At 47.3% G+C, this 24,613-nt stretch overlaps 1 protein-coding gene across 1 annotated transcript in view; it reads left to right on the top strand.

The window, feature by feature from the left end:
- Vac14 (VAC14 component of PIKFYVE complex) overlaps positions 1 to 24,613 on the top strand; it is a 131,300-nt gene that overhangs the window by 81,339 nt on the left and 25,348 nt on the right. The window contains exon 14 of the mRNA XM_004659566.2: positions 4,877 to 5,009. Within this exon, the coding sequence (XP_004659623.2) occupies positions 4,877 to 5,009 (133 nt within the window). The remainder of the gene's footprint in view (positions 1 to 4,876; positions 5,010 to 24,613) is intronic.

Here is a 24,613-nt window from a genome sequence, read left to right as displayed (position 1 = left end):
ATTCTTGTCTTGTTGATAAATTTTGGTTGTGAGAACTGAGGAGTTCTCAGTGCTTTCTGAAAAAGAAAAACAGATTAGTCAACAGAGAATGGGATCAGGATAGGTTAAAGGGGATAAACATTGTTAATTTAAAGAAATTTTGATGTCAGGCATAGTGGCATCAAATTTAATCCCAGCATTTGGGAGGCAGAAGTAGGCGGATCACTGTGAGTTTGAGCCCACCCTAAGACTACACAGTGAATTCCAGGACAGCCTGACCTAGAGTGAGAACCTGCTTTTTCAAAAAAAAAAAAAAAAAAGTGCTGGAGAGATGGCTTAGTGGTTAAGGTGCTTGCCTACAAAGCCAAAGGACCTCCTTTCAATTCACCAAGACCCACATAAGCCAGATGTACAATGTGGCACATGCATCAGGAGTTCATTTTCAGTAGCTAGAGGTCCTGGCATGCTCATTCTTTTTCTCTCTTCTTCTACCTCATTCTCTCAAATAAATAAACAAGAATTTTAAAATATTTAAAAAATAGAAAGTCATGAGCTAGAGTGAGACCCTACCTTAAAAGAAAAAAAAAAAAAAAGACAGACAGAGAGAGAGAGATTTGATGAATGTAGCCTTGCTTCTGGGCAAAGACTAATGGGAATTTATCACTGGAGTCTATCCACTTAGTCTCCATAGGATTCTGACTTGGTTCCCAGTTCTAGTTATGGGTTCCTTTCCACTGAGCAGGTCTCATAGCCAATCAGAGAGCCATTGGTTAACCACTTAGGCTGTGTGCCACTATTGCACAGGTGTATACATCTTGTCAGGCTGGTTGCTTTCATACAGCACTGTCCTCTGCTTGCTCACAACATTATTGGCTGTTTTCCTCCAGCAGCTCATATAGCACTTTTCTTGTTGTGGGAACCTCATATGTCTCTCCAATCAATAGCTCAACATGGCTTATAACAAATTTCTGGTACTGGATCTTTCTAATTTTTACTTATTTATTTATTTGAAAGAGGCAGAGAGAGAGGTGGGAAAGAATGGGTGTGCCAGGGATTCCTGCCACTTCAAACAAACTCCAGATTCATGCACCCCTTTGTGCATCTGGCTTTACATGGGAACTGGGGAATCAAACACTAGGCCATCAGGCTTTGCAAACAGATGCCTTTAACCACTGAGCTCTCTCCAGTCCTGCCTAAAATGTAAGACCATCATAATAGGAAGAAAAGATTATGACCTCAAAATAAAAGAGAGACTTATTGAGAGGGGAGGGGATATGATGGAGAATGGAGTTTCAAAGGGGAAAGTGGGGGGGAGGGCATTACCATGGGATATTGTTTACAATCATAGAAGTTGTTAACAAAAAGTAATAATAAATTTTAAAAAATAAAAATAAAAACTTTTTGACAAAAAAAGAAATTGAAAAGAGGAATGGGATCTAGCTCAGTAATGGGGTACTTACCTAGCAGGGTGAGAGAGAATAGAAGACATTTATAAACTACATACCCAATAAGAGTATTGTATTCCATATGTGAAGAATTCTTACAACACAATAATAAAAAGTTAAATAGCCCAATTAAAAAAAAATGCCATTTCTCCAGAGAAAATACTCATATGCCTAGTATATACCAGTTTCATTCCTTAGACAACTGCAAATTAAAACCACATGAGGGCCTGGAGAGATAGCTTAGTAGTTAAGGCTCTTGTCTACAAAGCATAAGGACCCAGGTTTGAGTCTCCAGTGCCTACATAAGCCAGATGCATAGGATGGTGCATGCATCTGGAATTAATTTGCAATGGCTAGAGGCCCTGGTACGCCCTATTCTTTCTCTCTCCCTCCCTCCTCTCTCAAGTAAATAAAACAATTGTAAAACCACAGTGAGATACTACTTCCTATCTACCAGGATGGCTGTAATCAAAAAAAAACAGATAAAGGCTGGGAGAAATGGCTTAGTAGTTAAGGTATTTTGCCTGTGAAGCCTAAGAACCAGGTTCACTTCCCCGGTATCCATGTAAGCCAGATACATAAGGTGGCATATGCATCTGGAGTTTGTTTGTAGCAGCTGGAGGCCCTGGCATGCCTGTTCTCCCCCTCCCCAATAAATTAATTAAATAAATCTTAAAAAAAAAAACAGACAATAGCAAGTGTTGGTGGGGTTGTAGAAAAGGTGGAACCCTTCTATATTGCTGGTGAGAATAAAAAATATACAGTCACTATGAAAATGGTCCAATAATTCTTCAGAAGCCAAACATAATATGACCCAGAAGTTTCATTCCTAGGAATATGTCCATAAGAAATGAAAACATGACATGCCCATATAAAATCTTGTAAATGGTACCAACATGTGCTGTTTACATATTGAGTATGTCCATAACTAATTAAAAAAAAAAATCATAGCCGGGCGTGGTGGCACACGCCTTTAATCCCAGCACTTGGGAGGCAGAGGTAGGAGGATCACCGTGAGTTTGAGGCCACCCTGAGACACCATAGTGAATTTCAGGTCAGCCTGGGCTAGAGTGAGACCCTACCTCGAAAAACCAAAAAAAAAAAAAAAAAAAATCTTGTAGCCAGGCATGCTGGCACACACCTTTAATCCCAACACTGGGGAGGCAGAGGTAGGAGGATCGCCGTGAGTTCGAAGGCACCCTGAGACTACATAGTGAATTCCAGGTCAGCCTGAGCTAGAGTGAGACTCTACCTTGAAAAGCCAAAATAAATAAATAAATAAGATAAAAATCTTGTAAGTATTCCCCACAGCATTATTCATAATAGACACAACCCAAAGCAGCCAAGTACCTACCAAATGACGAGCAGACAAATAACATAGAGTGGAATATTATCCAGCCATAAGAATGAATCAAGAACTGCTGGTTTAATGACACACACTTGTAATCCCATGACTCACAGGCAAAGGCAGGAGCATCACTACAAGTTCTAGGCCAGCCTGTTCTATACAGCAGATTCCAGGCCAGCCAGAGTTACCATAGTGGCACCCTGTCTCAAAAAAAAAATTTGCTAAATGAAGAACTAATATATACTACTTGAGTGGACCTTGAAAATAAGCTGCATGATAAAAGCTAAATATTACAGGATCTCGTCTGCAAAGACAGAAAGTAGACTACTGGTTTCCAGAGCTTTGAGGAGAAGAGAATGGGAGGAGAGTGCTATGGGTACAGGACTTTTATAGGGGATCGTTAAAGTGTTCTAGCATTAGCAGTTGTTGTACAACTTTGTGAATATTCTTAAACTCTCTGAATTATACTTTTTGAAAGGCACACTTTATGGGATAGTAACACTAAGTAAACACTAAGCTGTTATTTTAACAAAGATGTCCTGGTAGTGCATTGGGCAGACTGAGTGAGGATTCCCACAGTCCACCCTTGTCACTTCTTTCCACATTGCTGTTGAGGTCACTATACATTAGAAAGGAAGGGGGATCCTGTGGTGTGTATGACTAGGCCATACCAGAACTCTCCATGCCTCCCATCAGCCATGGTGCTGGGAGCCTGTGAGAGCAATGCGTGAGAAATCAGAATGGATGATGGTGTGCCGCCCTGAGCATGCTTTCAGCTTAGGTACCTGAAAGTAGGATGCTGCTTTCAGTTATATAGCCAGCTCCAGTCTTTGCAGGCTTTCTGAGTACCTCCCTAAAAGAGCATCTTTGCCTGCAAAAGAGGAATAAGAATGTCTGATTTCCGGCACTGGAGAGATGGCTTAGCAGTTAAGGCGCTTGCCTGCAAAGCCAAAGGACCTCAGTTCAATTCCCCATAATTCATGTAAGCTAGATGCACAACATGGCGCATGTATCTGAATTTCATTTGCAATGGCCAGGAAGCCCTGGCGCACCCATTCTCTCTCCATCTGCCTCTTTCCCTCTCTCAAATAATAAATAAATAAAAAGAATGTCTGATTTCCAAATGTTAAGTCAAAACTAAAGCATCTTGCCGGGCGTGGTGGTACACGCCTTTAATCCCAGCACTCGGGAAGCAGAGGTAGGAGGATCGCCATGAGATCGAGGCCACCCTGAGACTACATAGTTAATTCCAGGTCAGCCTGAGCCAGAGTGAGACCCTACCTCAAAAAAAAAAAAAAAAAAACTAAAGCATCTTGCTCTGTTAGGTCAGTGTTTGCTATCTCTAATCCAGTCAGTCAGTGTGCACACAGGTGATATTTTTTCTCACTAGGAGTGTGTCTTTGGGCCTCTTGGGGTACCTAGTCTTACATATTTGTCATTGTCCTTAACTGAGCAAAGTTAATCCCACATGGATCTAATTCATTGAGATAAAAAATAAAAGTTTGGTTTTGTTTTGTTTTGGTGTAAGTTTTTTTTCTTCAAGGTAGGGTCTTACTCTAGCCCAGGCTGATCTGGAATTCTTTGTAGCCCCAGACTGGCCTCAAACTCACAGCAATCCAACTACCTGAACCTCCTAAGTGTTGGGATTAAAGGTGTACACTACCATGGTTGGCATGTTTTGGTTGTGAGACAGGGTCTCATATATCCCAAGCTAGCCTTGAGCCTGCTATGTACTTGTGGATGACCTTGAACTCCTGATCCTCCTACCTCTACCTCCCAAATGCTGAGATTAGGCATGCCAACATGCCAGGCTGTTTTATGGTTTATTTTTGTTTCATTTTGGTGGGGGAAGATCATAGCACCTAACAGGCTCTTACCCAGCTGTTCACTGTATGGTTTGGGGTTGGGTAGAGGAGTGGACAGGTCAGTGCTGCTTTCACATGAAGCAGTGTGTCCCTGTAAGTACTCACAGGATGCTTTCCTCCAACCCATGGCCCTTCACTGGAGATTTTCTCTCTGCTCATTACACATAGACACACACCCTTTTACCCTGTGGATACATGAAAGCAAAATAAATCCAGACTCACACTCTCTCTCTCTCCAGGTACCAAAGGCTTAGAGTGTTCTCCTTCTACTCCCACCATGAACTCCTACTTTTACAAGTTCATGATCAACCTTCTGCAAAGGTTCAGCAGCGAACGGAAGCTCCTGGAGGTCAGAGGCCCTTTCATCATCAGGTCAGCCCTGTGTGCCTTCTCCTCACACATGCCATTGCTTTTCATCCTCCACCAGATAAGGTGGCAGAGCAGCCACCTGCTTTTTCTCTTCTCTCTCCTCCTTGTTCTGGCCTTTGCATCTGTTCTTAAATGAAGGAGGTTCTCCTTCATATTGGGTTGCTGGTACTACTGACATGAGGCAAGTCACTGTCAGCATATGAAAAAAAAGGTTCAATCCTTGAAATAGTGTTTTCCCTTTAGATAAAATTTCCTCTCCATAAGTGCCACTGTTGGTCTTTTGGAGAGAAAGGTGAATAAGCCAGATGGAACATGACACAGGGCTTTGTGAGGATCTGTGAAAACAGGTTCTTGAGCTATCTGAGCCCATCCTGGACAGGTCCAGAGCACCCGCCCCAGGGGCACCTTGCATGGGACTCCCTTTGTCTCGCACTTAGCTCCAAGGAGCAGGGTCACCAAGAAAGTTCCTGGTGTTACCTTAAAGCTAATGAAAGCTAGATCAAAATTCCTGCAGGGTCTCTAACAATACCAAGTAGAAAAGACTTGCAGAATAGTCTAAATAACCCCAAATGCTTTACGACAAAGGTTCTCAGCCTTGTTTGTTAGATTATTGGAAAGTCTTTCTTGAGATGATGCTGGGGCCACTCTCCTGACCAGGGTGATTAGAACTGAGGGGCAGTGTCATCCTTAAAGTTGTCCGGGGGACTTGGGAAGCAGATTACACTGGTGTGGCCCCAGTGTGGCTGAGGAGTTCAGCAGAGGTGCAGCTTACACAGAGCTTCAAGGCAGGAAACCACATGGAGAGTTCATTTTGTCATAAACCAGACAGCAAGAATAAGAGAGGCCCAGTGGGCCACACCAAGGATTGGGGATCTTACCCAGAGGTCAGGGAGAAGCTACAGGTAAGGGGATAAAAATGGCCAGACTTCTAACTTGAAAAGTTGCTTTGTTGCTGGGAAAATGGATTGGATAGGCCAAGAGGGATGAGAGCATTTGGGAGATTATGGTCTACAAGTGACTAGGGCTGTCTGTGAGGATATGGGAGGCAGCAATGGAAGTCAGTGCTGGCTGGGGACTAATTGCAGGAGCAACAAGGGGAAAGAGGCAGAAGAACAAGTGGGTCCCTGATTCCAACCTTGAAGGGGAAGGTGGTGTCGGTCCCAATGGGAGCCCTGGGAGAGGCACAGGGAAGACAGAAGACAGATAATCATGTGTTTGAGTTTGAATTGGTTTTGGAACATTTAAAAAAAAAAAGTTGGAGCCAGGCATGGTCGTGCATGCCTTTAATGCCAGCACTGGGGAGGCAGAGGTAGAAGGATCACTGTGAGTTTGAGGCCACCTTGAAACTGCATAGTGAATTCCAGGTCAGCCTGGGCTAGAGGGAGACCCTACCTGGCGGTGGGGGGGGGGGGGATGTTGAAGCAGTAGTTGGGTGCATCAAAGAGAGACCTAGATCCAAGATGCAAGTCTGTAAATTGATGATGCAGTCAGTGAACAGGTAACCACTCCCCAGCCCTGTGCAAGGTATTGATCTAGATGCTTCTGTCCCTGTAGAGCTCGTTTTTAGGGAGTAAGAGGGCCCCAAGTGAGGAGGGAAGGAACCTGAAGCTGAGTCCTAAGGAACTCGATATGTACTAGTTGGGGAAAGGGAAAAGCCAGAAGAGGGGACTGATAAAAAGGGCCAGAGGGAGCTGCAGAGGTGGCTTGCTGGTTGAGGCACTTGCCTGCAAAGCCTAATGACCCAGGTTCAATTCCCCAGTACCTATATAAAGCCAGATGCTCAAAGTGTTGCATGCATCTAGAGTTTGTTGCAGTGGCTGGAGGCCCTGGTGTGCTCATTCTCTCTGTCTGTCTCTTCTCTCTATCTCTCTCTGTTTGCAAATAAATAAAAAAAAATATTTTGAAAGAGAGAAAAGGGACCAGAGAGGTGGAAGAAGGAAGGATCTGGGAAGAGGCAGTAAGGGAAGGTGAGGCCTTGAGAGATCCTCAGGGTGCTGGCTCGGGAGTCTACTCAGCTGCAGAATGAGCTAAGAAGGGACAAGATATGGAGGAGTAAATACAGAGGATTTTACTGAGGGGCCTAAGCAGAGAATGCAGGCTAGATTGAGAGCACACGGGGGATTAGGATCAAAGGATGAAAGGGGACAGAAAAAAAATAGAGTAGCTGGTCCACGGCAGGAAGAATGGGCTTCTGATGGTCTGGACCCCCAAAAGGATGTCACTGTGGTATGGGAGAGACTATTATCTCTCTTGTTTCTGTTAATCTTTCTAGAGCAGAGTTTTCAACCTTAGCAATATGAGCATTTCAAACCAAATAATTCTTTGTGGCAGGGGTATAGGATGTTTAAGCAGTATCTCTGGCCTCTCTACCCACTGGATGGCAGTAGTACCTGCCCCCACCCAGCTGGGACAATCAAAAAGTCTCAGGGCTGGGTATGGAGCTCAGCTTCAGAACACTTGCCTAAGGCCCTGGGTCCTATCCACTAGGCACTGCAAAAAGTTAATTTTAAAATGGCTCCAAACTGCTGCTGAAGTTTTTAAAAATAAATCAGTTTGAGAACCACTGTTAAAAATGCCTGGAGCTCCAGTAGCTCAGCAGTCACTGCAGGACACTTACAGAAATGGCCAAAAGAGGGAGACTCTGTGGCTTTTCTTTTCATGAAGTTAGACAGTGACAGCTAGGGATTGAAGTAGGCATCAGATGTGGTACAAGCGGTCCATTCGCACCAGGAAAAAGGTGGAATGTCCCCACATGAGTGACATTTCACTTCATGTGGTTTTCCAAATTGCAGAGGTTTCAGAGCACTTGGTAAGTGGCCCTCTCACCTGATAGACTAGGAGAACCAGTCAAAAGAGGGGCCTTTGAAGAATACAGGTGTGACCAGCTTTCTCTTTGAAGGATAGGGCTAGCCTAGTTTTTTCAAGCCTTTCTGGCTTCACGTGCCCAGCCAGAGCCTGGGAAGGGCAGTCCCTGACCATAGTGTAGAACTATAGGTGCCATGAACATGCACAAGCTCCCTACCTACCTGAGGCTCTGTGAAGCTGGTGACCAGGCCAATACCACCTGTCTGTTTACACACTCTAGCTCAGTGAGACTTTGTTGGCATAGCAGTGTCTCCTGAGCATCTGGGACTGATAGGAATCCTCTCTGGGGGAAGGGAAGAGGAAGAAGCAAAGTGACTGCTGGGTTTGCCTGGAGTGGGCCTGCATTCTCCTAATTCAGCAGCTCTGGGGTAAATGGCAGTTCATGGAACCCAGAGAGCTCCTAGACAACTGCATACCAAGGCTTAGGAACTGGGCTTTCTCCTCGTCCTGGGGACTCAGTATATCCAGCATGGCAATTACTTCCTGTTCTGGGGCTCAGACCCCTAGCCTGGGTTCTCAGAGAGCATTTAATTCCAGCCTCAGGCCAGACCTCAGTCCTACCTGGTATAGCCACAGAGGGTCTCCTTAGCCCTAGGTGCTAGCACAAAGAACCCAGTTAGATGGAACAGGTGGAACCTTGTGGTTGGGCCCCTTGCAAAGAACTAAGTCTCTTCTTGGCCTTTGCTGATCAGGCAACCTGCTATCACCCAAAAGCAGCCCCCAGCACTTGTCAATATGTGTTACAGCTAACAGCCACATGACCCCAGGTTCCTCAGGGGTTCCAACCAACCCTGATGACTTACTGCCTACTGAGCCAGCGTGCCCAACCACTGCTGACCAGCCTTTGATCATTGTCTCAGGCACCCAGTATGGGCTGTCCAGGCACACAGCCTATCATCTCACCTCACAGACCCACAGCTCTCTCCTTCCTTTCTTCCTTCCATAGTCACACAAAGGGCTAAGGCCATCAGCAAGCTTTGAGGCATGGTGATAGGCCTACCACCCTGCATCTTCATTTCATGACATTCTTTTCTGCTGATGACTCTAAAGAAGGGATATGCTAGAACTGGGCGTTGTGGTGCATCCCTCCCATCCAAGCTCCGTGGAAGCTGAGGCAGGAGGATTGTCATGAGTTTCAAGGCCAGCCTGAGCTACAACATGAGACCTTGCCAGAAAGAAGGAAGGAAAGAAGAGGTGGGGAGGAAGGGAAGAGAGGGACCGATGGCATGCATAGACTGTTTCAGTAGAACCACAGACCGTATTAGGAGCACAACAAATGGTTTCTCAGTCCTTTCCTTCAATTGCTTTTTCACCCTGTAAGATTGAGCATTGAGAAGTATAAAAAATTGCTCCTGTGAACAAGTCAGAAGCCATTATTTGTGAAGTGTTGTGTTTAGGGCAGAGCCTGGGGCGGCTGCAGTCTGTGGGAAGACAAAGGCATCCAGAGATCTTAAAAACAAACATCTGTTGGGTTCTTAGCATTGAGAGAGATGAACAATTTTCCTCAGGACCTGGAAGCATCTATTCATACCGCACAGCTTCCCCTGGCTGCACTGCAGTGTAAAATCAGAGCAGGAATGGGACATCTAAACTCCATCCAGACCTTGGTGTCCATGCAACTCTTTATCCTTAAGTGGATGTAGTCATTTAGATGTGTGTTGAGGTTGGGGGAGCCAATGGCTCCAAACCTTCATATCTCAGCCAGCCTCACAGGGACCTTCCCCATATCTAGGCTTTCATTTGGTTGTAGGGAGTTGTTCTTTGAGGAGGCTGGCACTGTGCCACAGGCCTGTCCCCACTCCCTCAGAGCTCAAGGAAGAGGATAGCTTATGGAGTCAGATTTGGGTTCAAACCTCCGTTTGCAACCATGTGATCTGTTTCCGAGCCCGTCCTACTCTGTGACACACAGATGCTAACAGTACCCGTCTGGTGGGATTAAGTAAGCTCCTGTAGCCTCCAGCTCCAATGCTTGTGGTATGTAATGAAGGAGAGCTGTTGTCCAGCCTCTGACATAGCCTTGGCCTCTGCTTCCCTTGTCAGTCTGTCAAAAGAGGACAACAGGCCACGTGAGAGGATAGGATAATTAAACCTTGTGTCCTGAGAGCCAGCTCTGCTGCCCCACTGCCCAGGGCACCCACCATCACCCAACCCAGCCCTGCTAAACCAACTCTACCCAGAGTAGGTGTTGGTGTGCATTGCTCTCCTCCGGCCTCTTCCCACCCTTCATGCTAATGCTGTCTGAACAAGTCCAGGCCTTGTCTGCCCGTGAACCACCCCACTTATACACAGGAGAAAAGGAGAGGAGGGAGAAAAGCCAGCCTCTTTGATAAGCTGTGATATGAACTCCGGCATAACCCAACAGCTGTGATCTTTACAAGCCCGCTTCTGTGCTGGGAAGTAGCAAGTCTGAAGACACTGCACTCAGCCTGCCAACACGGCCTCTGGCCAGCAGCACCCTTTGGCTTCATCAACTGTTCATTTTCCCCTCCTCTTCCTCCCTACTGCCTTGCAAAGCACACTTGCCAAAGAATGCTTTCATTTTTAACAAGCTACTGTGTGCCGTGAATGCAAGGGCTACAACCCAGTTGACAGTGGATGAGTCTCGAGCACCCTCCCAGGGAAAGGGGTACTCATGAAACAGGCATCTGCAGAGTTTGAGCCAAGGCTCACGTGGGAAAGGAAAGCACAGATCCTGGCCCAGAATCGCCCAACATTAAGGCTCCTGGCTCATTCTGGTCCTACTACACCTCTTCATGCAGACAGACATTGCGGCCCATCCCAGCAAATGTTCATACAGTCCCTGACATGTGCCCTTATTAATACTGCCTTCCCCAGCGCCCTGAGTTTGCATAAGAGGCCTTGTGTCAGAAAGAGGGGGGACAGGTGGAGTAGGGCCACTGAGATGGGCAGCCACTAGAAACTGAACTTGTTTGTAATTGCAGAGACTAGGGAAGAGGCATCGGGAGAAGCAGTTCTCTCAGACCATAATTGGGAAATTCTGCTTGACCATAGGCTGACTCCCTCTCAAATCCAGCTCTCCTTATACCCGAGGATCCTCCCAAGCTTCCTAGTCTCTGGAACCCTTTGGCCTGGGGGCACCCTTCCCTCAGCCTGGCCTGCTGGGGGCATTAGCCAGAGCTTCAAAAGTCCATTCTAGCAGGGTGTGGTGGCGCACGCCTTTAATCCCAGCACTCAGGAGGCAGAGGTAGGATCGCAGTGAGTTAAAGGCCGCCCTGAGACTCCATAGTAAATCCCAGGTCAGCCTAGGCTAGAGTGAAACCCTACCTCAAAAACCCTCCTTCCCCCCCACCCCCAAAAAAAGTCCATTCTGTTGATGTTGCTGGAAAGCAAAGTGAAATGTCAGGGCCTGCTGCTTGGTTAAATCTCACAGCCGACTTTGCCCCCAGGCCCTGCTTGTAGGTTTGGTCTAAAGAATCCACCCACTTCTCTTCCTGTTGCTTTAATAGATTGCCTTCATTTGCTCTAAACAAAACTACATTGCTGTGACAGACACACTAACCTATGTCTGCCTGCCAGAAACAGTCCTGAGCTTTCTGCTAGGGTCGCAGGTGGGATTTGATCTTTCATTAGTTTGCAGCGATATTGATTGTGTCCCCAGCTGGGAGAAGGAGGCAGGACATTGAACAAAGCTGGAGAAACTCTTACAACGTCTGACATCCCTCTCAGAAGGGTCTCTTCTTGCCAGCTTTATTTAAGATCTGCCCAGCTCCTTGTGTGAATCTCTTGGAGCTTTCCCCAGTTCCCTGGGTGGGGGATGCTTTTGTTTCCATGCTTGATAGTAGAGGGGAGTGTGCACCAGAAGCCACTTTGCACAACCAGCCCTTGGCTTCAGATCCCCTAAGTGAAGGCAATGTTGTGGCAATGGGAATGGCAGGGAGGCCATTCAGACACACAGAAAGGGTTGCTTGGAGCAAATGTCCTCAAATGTAAAAAGGTGTCCTTGTGAAGGGCAAAATATAGGCACCCTGACCCAGTCTATATGCCCATTGTCCCTTAAACCAGCCTAGAACTGTCTGAGTTAGGGCCCTCCTCCTCCGAACTGTCCCCAGGCCGTCATACCCACTGGCACTCCCTGTGAGAGGGCTGTCTTGTAGAAGATGGAAACCACATGTGATGGCCTTGTTAAGCCAAGCTGGAATTAATTAGGTCCTCTTGGGGCCTGTGGGAAGGCACAGAGTGCTGGCCAAAGGGAGCCTGCACAGTGTGCTATGGGAGCTTCAAAGGGCAATGCCCCCATTTGCTTTGAACAGAGCTGTGGGAGGTTAGTGACCACAGGTGAACACGGCAGGGGGAGTCCTTGTGTCCTTCAGGGTGACTCTTGTCGTCACAGCCCTAGCCGCCCCTAAACCAGCTGTTTGTCACTGCTTCTGGGAGCCCCTGTGGGGGAGGAAAGGACTTGGCATCAGGTTGATCTTGGAGCCCACCCCATAGGCAAGCAGCATTTGGCTCCTCACCACATGAATGTGGCACCTGCTGGCCCCTGTCCTCTAGAGCACTTTGCAGTCCACCCACCTGAGAGATCAACTTTGGCCCCAGCCCATAGCGCAGGCAGCTGGCAGGACTGGGGGTGATCGTCAGGAACCTGATAACAGATTTCTCTCTGCTCGCGAGCTTGTCCAGATGGACCTATAGTATTCTCTGGATCTGTTTATACTTTACCTAAGGGTGCCAGGAAACTTGGAAAGTTTTGACATTGGTAACTCAAACAGCTTGGTGAATTAGCAAGTAGCTGAAGTGTATTATAGTACAGCATCTTTTGAAAAAAGACATAGCAGCAGGTTTGGAATCAGCCCCTAGAAGTCCTTTTCCATCCTCCTGCCTTCGTTTTGGGAAGGCTACATCATAGCCAGGACAGACAAGTGGTATCCGTAGTTTCCAAGTGCTTATAAACTCCTTTTGGAGAGACAGCTACAGAGCATTTCCTGTCTTCCCATCATACAACGCAGTTCTCCGGAGGCTCTTCCTTTGTCCTGGTATCAGTGCAGCACACATTTCCTGGGGCTGCCCCTGGAGAGCCCTGTGAGATTCTCCTTGCTTGCTCCTCATGTGATGGCTGGTAGCAGATACAGAGATCACAGAGCCTGCACACCCCATCCCCGACTTTAAAAAAATACCTAGAAGAGTTTCTCTCATGTACATGAATGGCCTCTATATCAGCTGCCCTAGGAGATGCCCCATCTTGGAACATGGGTGATGGTGACCCTTAGAAAGATCTGAGCTAAGGAAATCATGTTGCTGAACTACGCCTCAAACAGTGATCATAGAAGGCAGTCTTTATGGAAGGATGTTGATCAGGCCAAATGCCTCTTCATAATTCAGGATAAGGAGGCCCTTGGGATCTGAAGTGGACAATGGAACTTTCTATAAAAGTTAATTGCGCTGGGCGTGGTAGCACACGCCTTTAATCCCAGCACATCGCCTTTAATCCCAGCACATCGGAGGCAGAGGTAGGAGGATCACTGTGAGGTCAAGGCCACCTTGAGACTACCGAGTGAATTCCAGGTCAGCCTGGGCTGGAGGGAGACCCTACCTCAAAAAAAAAAAAAAAAAAAATTAATTGCTTCAGCTCTCAGGAGATTGTAAGCTTTGGATCTGTTATCTTCATCATAGTAGTGGTGCATGTGTGTGTGTATGTGTGGAGTATGTATGGTGTGGTATGTGATGTGTGTGGCATATTCATGTATGTGTGCAGATGCATGCACCCCATTTGTACACATTTAGAAACCAAAGGAGAACACTGGGTGCCCTCCCCTGTCACTCATCCACATAGTTCCCTGAGATGGAATCTTCCTCAACCCAGAGCTGCCATTTTTAGTCCATGAACCCCAGGGAGTCTCAAGTCTCCACTCCCCTATAGACAGGGATTACAGAGGTGTGTGGCCATATGCGGCTTTTTCCCCCCTTACATGGGAAATGTAATTCAGGCAGTCCTAGGTCTTCATGCTTAAGCAGCAAGCACTCTTTAACCACTGACTGTGCCATCTCCCCAGCCCCTGCTGAGCATTTTTTTTAATGTCCTTGTAGCAGCAGACCATTTACCTGATATTTGTCACTCTTTATTTTTAATCATTTTATTTTATTTATTTGACAGAGGGAGAGAGAGAGAGAGAGAGAGAGAGAGAGAGAGAGAGAGAGATGCAGATAGACAGAGAATGGACAGGCCAGGGCCTCCAGCCACTGTAAACGAACTCTAGATACATGTGCCACCTTGTGCATCTGGCTTACATGGGTCCTGGGGAATTGAACCTGAGTCCTTTGGCTTTGCAGGTAAGCACCTTAACCACTAAGCCATCTCTCCAGCCCACATTTCTCACTCCTAAATCTTTGAACATGATGTGTAAAGGTGCCGTACAGCCACACAAAGACAACAGAGCTGAGGTTTCCCTGCCAGACATAGGATCTTGTGTGTAAAAAAGGGAGAGGGATGGCCAAGACACGTCTGAGGAAGCACGCACGGTGAGCACTAGAAGACAGGCTCAGACCACGCGCCGACCCAGTACTGGCACCGTAAGCCTCACCCGGCCTGCAGAGCCACTAGGTCTGCCAGCTAGCTCAGAATGCATACCTGGCAGGGCCTGGCAAGTTCATGTTGTCCTCCTCAGAGAGGCACAGTGACTCTTCCACAAGGCCAGTCAGATCTGGTGAGAAAGCCCATGTCTCCCAATTTCCATATCCCAGGGCCACATTCCACCTCTGCCAGGCAGGCTGCCCCTTCCACAGAGGAGAGACTCTGTTTTGGAGAATGGGTAACAATAGCCTTTAGAGGGGCCTGGCCCAGTGCTGAATGAACTCCACCATGACTCTAGAAGGGTCTCAGCCCTCACTCACAAGAGCTATACTCTCTCATACCATCCCTCTTGTGCCCTGTGTTGTCCCCATAGAACAATCCACATAGAGATGCCTCCTCACATGATGCCCTGCAGGCTCTCCTGTCTTGCTCGGCTATAATGACTACCACCCTCTCAGACAAGTGAAATGCTGCATCAGTATGTCCTTCTGTCTCCCTTCTAGACCCCCAGGCCAAGCCCACTTCCTGTCTCTGGTTAGCCAGCATAATCCTAGACCTCCCTGGCACGTGGATAGTGGATGTCTCTCTTGGTCTGAGTCGCCTAACTCTTGCTCAAGAGGACACATCTCCGGGCTGGGGAGATGGCTCAGTGGTTAAAGGCTCTTGCTTGCAAAACCTGAGAGCCTGAGTTCGATTTCCCACTACCCTCATAAAGCCAGATGCAGAAAGTGGCACATGCATCTGGAGTTCATTTGCAGTGGCCAGAGGCCTTGGTGCATGCATTTCCTCTCTCCTCTCTTTATCGCTCTGCTTGCAAATAAATAAATAAAAATATTTAAAATGAAAAATAAGTAAAAGAAGACACATATCACTCCGTCCTTCTTCCCAGGTTATTTATTCCCCCTGGCGTATCATAGTTGCTCATGTCCTCCACATTGGTGTGAAGCCAGCCTAAGATGGATTGAAGTGAACCCAGGTCAGCTCTCTTTTCCCATCCACGCCCCTCCCACCACCACCAGGTTTCCATCAGGGGCTTTGTGAGGCATCTTTTGAGCCTGGGGTCTTACTCTTGCCTGTTAGAAGTTGTTTCCTTAAAAGCAAAGTTCTGTGTCTTTCTCTCACCCCCTCAGTAAGGGCACCACATGCCCTGTACCCAGCCCCAGCCGCATACTCCCAGTCCACCCCGTTTGTTACTCCCATTTTACCTTCTGCTTTGCCATCAGTGAACTTGGGGCCTCAGGTGGACTTCCTCTCCCCAAACTGCTGTTTGCCTATCCAGTCCTTCACAGTAAAGGAAGAACAGTTATGCAAGCAAGGACTCCCAGCCAGCATTCTCACCACTTCATAGAATGTCCTGTGGGGTATCTGCTGTGTGTGAGAAGTCCCTGCATGACTGCAGCTTGTTGTAAAGCCACCTCCATTCTTTAACCACACCACTTGTCTGCTTCAGTGCTGTGGATCAGCTTCTCACAGGGCAGACCCTTCCCGCCATGCTTCCGTGCCTTCTGTCTGAAGAACTGTGTACTGCCAGTAGTGCACATGCCACTCGTGGTAGTGCGCACCTGTAGCCCAGTACTGGGAAGCTGAGGCCGGAGTGTTGCAGGGTTTTGGAGCAAAGGAGCCTTTTTCAGCTCTGGTTGGGCTTTGCTTAGGGGGGCTAGAGTGCGAGGCACTCAGTGGTCTCTAGAACTCCTCAAGCCAGTGGCTCTCAAGCCTGTTGTTTTGTGACTTTCAAAAAATTGACAAGTGCAGGCCCTGGCGTAGTAGGAAGCTGAGCTAGGATGAATGCTGGGAGTTCCAGTCCTGCTGGACCACAGAGTGAAATCCCAGGTCAGCCTGGGCTAGAATGAGACACTATCTTGAAAACCCAAAAAGGAAGAAAAAAAAAAGTGTAGACATTGCAGAAGGGCAATTATGGCCGAACATGGCACATGCCTTTAATCCCAGCACCCTGAAACTACATAGTGGCCTGAGCTAGAGGGAGACCTTACCTCAAAAAACAAAAAAGGGGGCGGAAGGGATTTGTGAGTTATTTTATTGTAGAAAAGAAAGTAAAGCAGAAATTTCTCAAGCTGGAAAGGGCCTTGAGCCAGTGGATCATGGATCTTGAAAAATGAAAACATTTAAAAAAAAAAAAAAAAGAACAAGGGCTTAGCCGGGCATGGTGGCACACACCTTTAATCCCAGTACTTGGGAGGCAGAGCTAAGAGGATCACTGTAAGTTTGAGGCCACCCTGAGACTACATTAGTGAATTCCAGTCAGCCTGAGCTAGAGTGAAACCCTACCTTGGACAAAAAAAAAAAAAAAAAAAAAAGAACAAGGGCTGATGGTCAACCAACATCTTGGTAAATCATGGTGAGTCCGGACTTTTTAGAATTCGGTTCCTTGACTCTATTCTCTGGACTTGTCGTTAGTGTTATTTGGGTGGGGGAGGGAAACCTTAACCTCACTACCTATAAAATGGGGGTAATGTGCTGCTAATACCTATCAGGAGGCCAGCCTGGGCTACATAAACACCCTATCAAACAATCAAAAAAACAAAAAGTATGTAGCTCATAAGTGTATTGTGGCTCAGCTAATTTTCACTAATTGTCATGTCCATGAGGTGAGTACTCAGGAAATACAAAGTCCCGGCAGTAAGAGGTTCTTTCCTATCTCCTCTGGCTTTCTGCTTCCCTGCCCTCCCCCCCAGTTAGGTAGCCCCATCCTAACTTCCAACACCAACTGAAAATGGAAAGCCAGGAGATTTTGAACTTCACATAGTCTGTGCTCTTTTATAAAGCCTGGTTTCCTCTAATGTGCATTAGGTTTGTGTGGTGTTGGCAAGTGGGCATGCATTCATAGTTCTGGGAGATACAAACCAGAGTGCTTGCACCAACTTTCACCCCATGGGCAAGACAGGAGAGTCCATTTGCTTCTTGTCTATCCAGAACTTTGTGCCAGCAGTCTTCTGTTTTAGCCATTCTGGTAGATTCATACTTTTAATTCACTTTCCTTGTAGAAAGTGAAGTAGAACTTTTCATAGCTTATTCATGCCTTTTGGATCCTCTTGTGATGAGTCCGTTCATCTCATTTTTTCCACTGAACTTTCAGTATTTAATGTTTTATGGAAGTTCTTTTTGTGTATAGTCTGGATTCCCAACTGCACATGTGATGATTATCTTTTCCTGTGCTGTGGCTTTTCTGATTTTGGTGCTTTTTCAGGGGATTAGGAGCTCCTGAGAATGTCCATAGAGCTGTCCATTTCCACTTGATATTTGTTAAGAATTCCCAGGAAGCTGGGTACAGAGCATAATCACCTCAAACCCAGAGGCATTATTTCTTAGCTCTGGCCAGGATCCTGAAGACCACCTAATCCATCAGCCTTGTCTCAGTCTCTGTCCTTCCAGGAGTGTGGAATGGAGGAATTAAAGCCATAGGTGTGGCCAGCACATAAGGAATGCCAAAAGACTGCCAGCCAAAAAGTTCCTTCTGTGTGGCTTCCTTAATTAACAGTACCAAACCTAAGAGGAAGCATTTCGGGTAGTACTGGCTAGAGACTGGACACGCTGGTGCTAGTCTTCAGGATTTATTCCTTTGCATGTGGAGTTGGGTGGATAAATCCAGCACCTCCTGTCAGGGCCCACATGGCATCCTACACCAGTTACCTTCTCACTGCTGAGACAAAATACCTGACAAAAACTAGTTTAAGCTGGACATAGTGGCACACACCTTTAATCCAAGCACTTGGGAGGTAGAGGTAGGAGGATTGCCATGAGTTTAAGGCCACTCTGAGATTACATAATGAATTCCAGGTCAGCCTGGGCTAGAGTAAAATCCTATCTTAAAAATAAATAAATAAATAAATAAAATCAAAAATCAGTTTAGTGTGGCTGGAGAGATGGCTCAGTAGTTAAAGGAGTTTGCTTGCAAAGGCTGACTACCCAGGTTCAATTCCCCAGTACCCATGTAAGCCAGATGCACAAAGTGGTACATGCATCTGCCATTCATTTGTGGTGGCAGAAGGCCCTGGCATGCCCATATTCATTCCCCCCTTCTCTCTCTCTAATAAATAAATAAAAATTCTTTAGGGGCTGGAGAGATTGCTCAGTGGTTAAAGGCAGTTGCTTATATGGCCTACTCACCCACGTTCAATTCCCCAGTACCAATATTAATCCAGATGCATAAAGTAACTCATGTGTCTGGAGTTCATTTAAATGGCAGGAGGCCATGGCACAGCTCTTTCTTTCTTAATAAATAAAAATATTTTTAATTAGCTTAGAGGATGGAGAGATGGCTTAGAGGTTAAAGCGCTTGCCTGCAAAACCTAATGACCCAGGTTTGATTCCCTAGTACCCACATAAAGCCAGATGCACAAAGTGGAGCATGTAACTGGAGTTCATTTGCAGCAGCTAGAGACCCTGGCATGCCCACTTGGGAGGCAGAAGTAGGAGGATCACCATGAGTTCAAGGCCACCCTGAGAGTATGTAATGAATTCCAGGTCAGGCTGGGCTAGAGTGAGACCCTACATTGGGGGAAAAAAATCAAGTTTTATATTATAGTTCCAGGTTCCAGTCCATCATAGCAGGGAAGACATGGTGGCAGGAGCTGGTCATATGTAGTCCAACATTGAGGAAGCAGAGCAGTGAATATCCCTCACAGACCTGCACAGAGGCTGATCTAATCTACATCATCCCACAAGGTGATTCTAGGAACTGTCATGTTGACAATAGAAACCTTCACATGCCCTTGACACATGTGTCCCCAGATGGTACATGACTAACAGGCCAGGAGAGCCTGTGATAGCAGCTAGAAGGGTCCTTAAGAATCAGCTGTGTTCTTAAACACAGGAGGAAACTGAAGCTGTTCATTCAAGTGACAGTTTACTGAGTGCTGCTTTGTGTAGCACCTAGGCTGGACCCACACCACCCTGCCTCAAAGAACCTAAGGAAGCATTTCTGGTGTGGTGTAAGGGGGTCATCTTAGGGGAAAGGAGAGTGAGAGAGCTGGGTAGTGTAAGAAGAGAGCCCACCTGGCTAGGGGAGGGATGGGCTCTATGAATGCCCCTGAAGTGCTGGGTCATGCCAGGCCCCACCCTGGCCCTGTGCGCACACAGGGGCTGAGCTGTAGTTCCTGCCTGCCCTGAGATCACTCTAGTGAGAGAGGCAGGCAGGTGAGAAGTTAGAAAGAAATATGCCACCCGGTGCTGTGATTCCTGCTACGAAGGAGGAAATCTTGACGGAGGCTGGGTGCTCAGTTGTGGGCCAGTGGAAAGGGGTGCCCCATAGTCTCCACAGAGCCAGGAAGCTCTGACCTGGATCTGATGTTTTCTCAGAGCATAAAAGTGCCCTAGTTTTCCTTCTCCTCAGGCCCTGCTGAAGCTATGCCAAGAATTGGCTTTTAAAGGCTCCCTGAAATGTGGTTTGGAGCCAAAAATCTATAGAGCCAGTACATTTGTGACCTTGTCAAAAGTGCTTACTGAGGAAAATCAAGGGGTGGGATTTGAGATTATTTTTCCCCTTTTTTTAAACTAAAAAAAAAAAAAATTAAGACCATTTGGTGCATTCCCATCCCTCCCCTGCCCTACCCCCACCCCTTTCCTACAATCATCACCCTTGTGGCCTTACTCAAACCCCACAGCCTTCATGTCTTTCATTCATCCATACCCTCCCCCTTCTCCAATCCCCTATCATCCCCCATGCATCAGGAATTTAAAAAAAAAAAAGTGGGTAAAAATAAGGAGCCTGGTGATAGCCCTGGAAATTAGGCCACAGCTGTCAGGCCGACAAGAGCCCTCGGTCTGAGAATGGAACTGCCTGGAGTGAGTGTGTCGTTCCCTCTCCCTGTAAGGATGCTCAAGAATCTCCACCTGGCACCCAGGAAGGTGCTGCTGCAGTGTTGGTCTAGAGTGGCCATTTGTCACTGAGCAGACCTGCCCCATGCATCTACCCTTGTCAGGCCCGAGTGGAAGGGTCTGGTAAAGCTTCTGGAAGCAGCTAATACCTAAACCAACCCATGGTCAACAGTAAGCACTAGCTGAGAAAAAAAGTACTACTGGCCCTGCAAGTGGCCCACTCCAGAGTCCAGAGAACTCGTGTATGACTGGAGTGAGGAAGCCAGCAGTGAGGACGAGTGCAAACCCTGGCTGCTTCACCAGCAGCTCTTCTGTGCTCTGCATCACTCAAAGGCCAGAGCAGGGTCAGAAAACTCCTTTCGCCCTTGCGGGTCACCGAAGTCCCCAAAAGACGCTGTTGATGCACAGCCACCCTGAAGCATTCAGAACAGAGTGTGGGTATGCATGAGGCTGTGTCTGAGGTTAGATGGGGCTCCAAGCTTAGAGCCCTATCATGCTCCCAGAACTTCCAGTGGGGTAGGAGAGGAGTTGGACCCAGGGCCTGCCAGGAAAGAGTTGAAGGAAGTGCAGGAGGACTCGCTCATTCACTATGACAGCTGTAGCCTTTCTTCCCCTCACCTGCTATTGCCTCATAAAACACCAAATACTTTATGGAGGTGACTCAGGCAGCTTGTTTGACAAGGATCTTGCTGCTACAACAGTCTAGAAGATTCCATGCCCTGGAAAAGGCAATTTAAACAGATCATCTGAATCAAGTTTAAAACCTTATCTGAACCCCAGATATCCCTATCCTAGAGACAGGGACGTGAGGAAATGCTGGCTTCTGTTGGTTTATTCCAGGGGCCTATTGAATCCAGTTGACTTCTCACTCATTCATCTCTCCTGTGGAGAATTTGTTTTCTTTCTCTCCTATGAGCTGAGCCCCTCCTTCCAGAAGGACAAATGCCTGCTTCTCCTTTCCTGCAGACCCCCGCCTACCTCTGTTAGGCCCTAACAGTTGATAGGTCCTGGAGTTCCCTTCCTGCCCGCCTGCCTGCCCTTGAAGCCTGAGTGGGTGCCCAGTCCAGCTCCTTCTGCTTCTCCTGCCCCCCCCCCCCCCCAGTAGCATGGTAATTACTTTCTTGGATCTTCAACTGTGTTTCCCATCTGGGAGCATTTCCCAATCTCCTGACCCTCCATAGGAAGACCTGTCATCTTTCTCCTGGAGAAAGCCCCAAGAACAGTGATGGCGAAATGACCACCATTCCTGCCAGTGAGGCCTAAGATGGACAGCAAACTTACTGCCACTTTTTGCCCCTGCCACCAAACCTGGACCTCTGCTGCCTGAGGTCCTGCTCCCCTCAGAATGGTGCTCTGGACCTGGTGGCACAGCCAGAGCAGAGGCTTGTGGGACAGCTGCCAAGAGTTCGTCTTTCTACTGCGTGGCCCCACACATGAGCATCTGTCTGTAGGAGCGCTTTGAGAAGGTTAATCTCAGCCAATTTCAATCCTCTGGTGTCATGTGTATCTTCACAGCATATAACCCCCATGATCCCTTCCTTAGGCTGCTGACCAGTGTCCAGGCAAAAAAAGGGCAGAATTAAAGATAAACCCATGGGCCAAACAAGCAGTCTGGAAAAGAGAGGTAGGCTGAATGAGAGTCACCAAGGGTGAGAAGCAGTTCTGCCCAAGCCAGGGTAGTGTGGCATTGAAGGGACATACCTCTGAGAAGTCACCACCTGTGACCCCATGCTGTGATTGTCCCACCCACCATCCATCACTCTTGCTCACCCTCTACTTGGCACTGTTATATTCCTCATAAAGGACATCTGTACATATACTGCCTTTGTACTTAAAATTGGGAGAAATCACAGGAGGCCAAAGTGATATTTAAGTAGCACCCTGAAGGGTGACCCGCTAGGACTGATGGCTGTGTTTAGACTCAGATCTCACTCTGTTGGCAGTGGCATACCTCAGTAGCTTGGCCGTTAGCATGAGACAGCATTTTGCTCCAAGTGGAGACGGGGGCTTCAGCTCCATTGACAAGACTTTCCTCTTCTGGTGATTCTGTTTCAGGAAAAAGCCTCTCCCTGTAGTAGGCTCTCCTGCCTCCGTGTGAAGCTGGGCCTTTTTGCCTGCTCGTATTATGCTAATCGCTCCTTGCAAACAGGCAGACTTTGTAGGAGGTTTGCCTGGTTTTAGATGAAACATACGCCTTTGAAGCAAAGAGCCACCGTAGCTAAAAATACCATTTCCCGCTGTTGATCCTCTCATTTGTAAAATGCATGTTTCCGTTGTTAAATCACCACTGCATCGCCAGGCCAGAGTCCCACCACCCACTGAGCAGGTGACTTTCCCCAAATCCTTCTCTAGGACCCTGCACTGGCAGTTTCCCCAAGGAGCAATCCAAGGGAACCCAAGTCTATTCTCAAACGTATAGGATGTTTGCCCCCTTACCCTGGTACTAGACACTGAACCTAGGGCCTCAGCACATACCAGGCAAGCACTCCACTGCTGAGCTGTATTCTCGGGCTTCTTTCTACTAAGTTGCTCAGGCTGCTCTTGAACTCACTCTATAGCCCAAAACGGCCCTTGAACTTGTGATCCTCCTGATCAAATGTATGGAATTTTGAATGTTTTGATTGTAGGGGTTTTTGTTGTTTTTGTTGGTTTGGTTAGGTTTGGTTTCAGTTTTTCAAAGTAGGGTCTCACTATAGTCCAGGCTGATCTCGAATGTAGTCTCAGGGTGGCCTCGGACTCACAGCGATCCTCCTACCTCTGCCTCCCGAGTGCTGGGATTAAAGGTGTGCGCCACCTCGCCTTTGATTATAGTTTTAAAATGGTGAAACAAGCCAAACATACTGGCTCACTGACTATAGTCCCAGCACTTAGAAGACTGAGATAGAGGGAAAGCCATGAATTTAAGTCCAGCCTGGGCCACTGAGTAAGTTCCAGATCAGCCTGGGCTACAATGAGACTATGCCTTTGAAAAAAAAAATTTTTTTTTTCTTAACCCACCCTCTCTCAGTATATGGCTGGCAGTCTCTGCTTGAGAGGACAGTGGCATTATGCTGGGGGTAGGGGAATTGCTCCCTCTTCTGCCCAGTACAAGCTCTAAATCTTGGTCCCAAGGACATTGCCTGACTGAGGCTCTTTCTCATTCTCACACATCTAATCCAGTGAAGATTTTTCTGGGCTTGTCTAGGAACATTTGAACCAAATGCCTATTTCATGCATCTCAAGATTTCCTAAAAGTGAATGATCACAGAAGGAATTCTTCTACCCTTCTGGCAGGTAGTGGGGAAGGGTCCAAATTAGAGAAAATCCCTTCCTTTGGCTTCAAGTACCTGAAGTAGTCCCCTCCGTGCCATCCTTGTCCCACCACATCTGCCGCACTGTGCTGTCCTCCTGGCCCTTTTACACCCTGAGCTTGTTACCATTTTCCAGAAAGCTCTGCAGTGTGGCCACTCTGATGTTTGCTCTTTGTAGCTGGGTAGTAGGTATTAGTGTTTAACTTTCCCTTCTGTTTTCCACCGCTTATCTCAGTGCCCTTTAAGTTGGCACTTGTAAATGCTACAGAAAACCTTCAGTTCATAAAATTTCACAAAAGCCTGAAATTAAAGATATGAAAATGAGAAAGATTCTGGACATTCTAGCCCCTAACCCAAGGACCAGCATCATCTGTCGAGATCACATACAGTCAGAATACAGGCAGGAATGGCATATGCCAAATGCAGTGGCTGGTGAGCTGAGCTTCCTCCCCCACAGGTCTGATGCCATAGGATGTGAGAACAGTCACAAAGCTGCCAGGGGAAGCCATGGCCTGAGGTGAGGGTGCCAGGAAGAGTCTGAGCAAGCTCAAGGCCCACCTTGAAAGCTGATCTCCTTTTCCTTCTGTGTGAACAGAGTACCAGGACTGTGTACCGCAGGCAGAAACAAGCAGGGAAGAGATGGGTAAAGTACCACACAGAAACCAGGACATGGGTCTGGGGAGTATGGGTAGAAACTTCAGTCCAAAGCTCCCAGGCTGAGCTCAGGCTCTGCGACTGCATAGCCACGAAAATGCTGATAACCCCCCTCCTCCCAGTTTCTCCCAGGGTGGTTGCCAGCACCTGGAGTATATACCGTAGTTGAAAGCAGCTCTCAGGCTTGTCTGGGAAGCTTGGGAATACATCCTGCCAGCCTCCAGCAGAGGGGCTTCTGTGTGATCCACAAGACTCCAACATATCGGCAGATCAGGTGCTTCTCAACTAGGGGATCTTTCTGGCTTGAAGGGGGACCCTCCTAGTTCTGGAAAGAAAGTGTAGCCTTCTGAGTAGCACTTGAAAGATGAGACCAAGAGCCCAGCATGGTGGTGCACACCTTTAACATGTATTTATTTGTTTATATTTGATAGTGA

Source organism: Jaculus jaculus, chromosome 1 (genome assembly GCF_020740685.1).
Source record: "Jaculus jaculus isolate mJacJac1 chromosome 1, mJacJac1.mat.Y.cur, whole genome shotgun sequence".
Taxonomy (NCBI): Eukaryota; Metazoa; Chordata; class Mammalia; order Rodentia; family Dipodidae; genus Jaculus; species Jaculus jaculus.
Note: the sequence above shows the minus strand (reverse complement) of the source record. Positions and strands in the feature narration are given on the sequence as shown.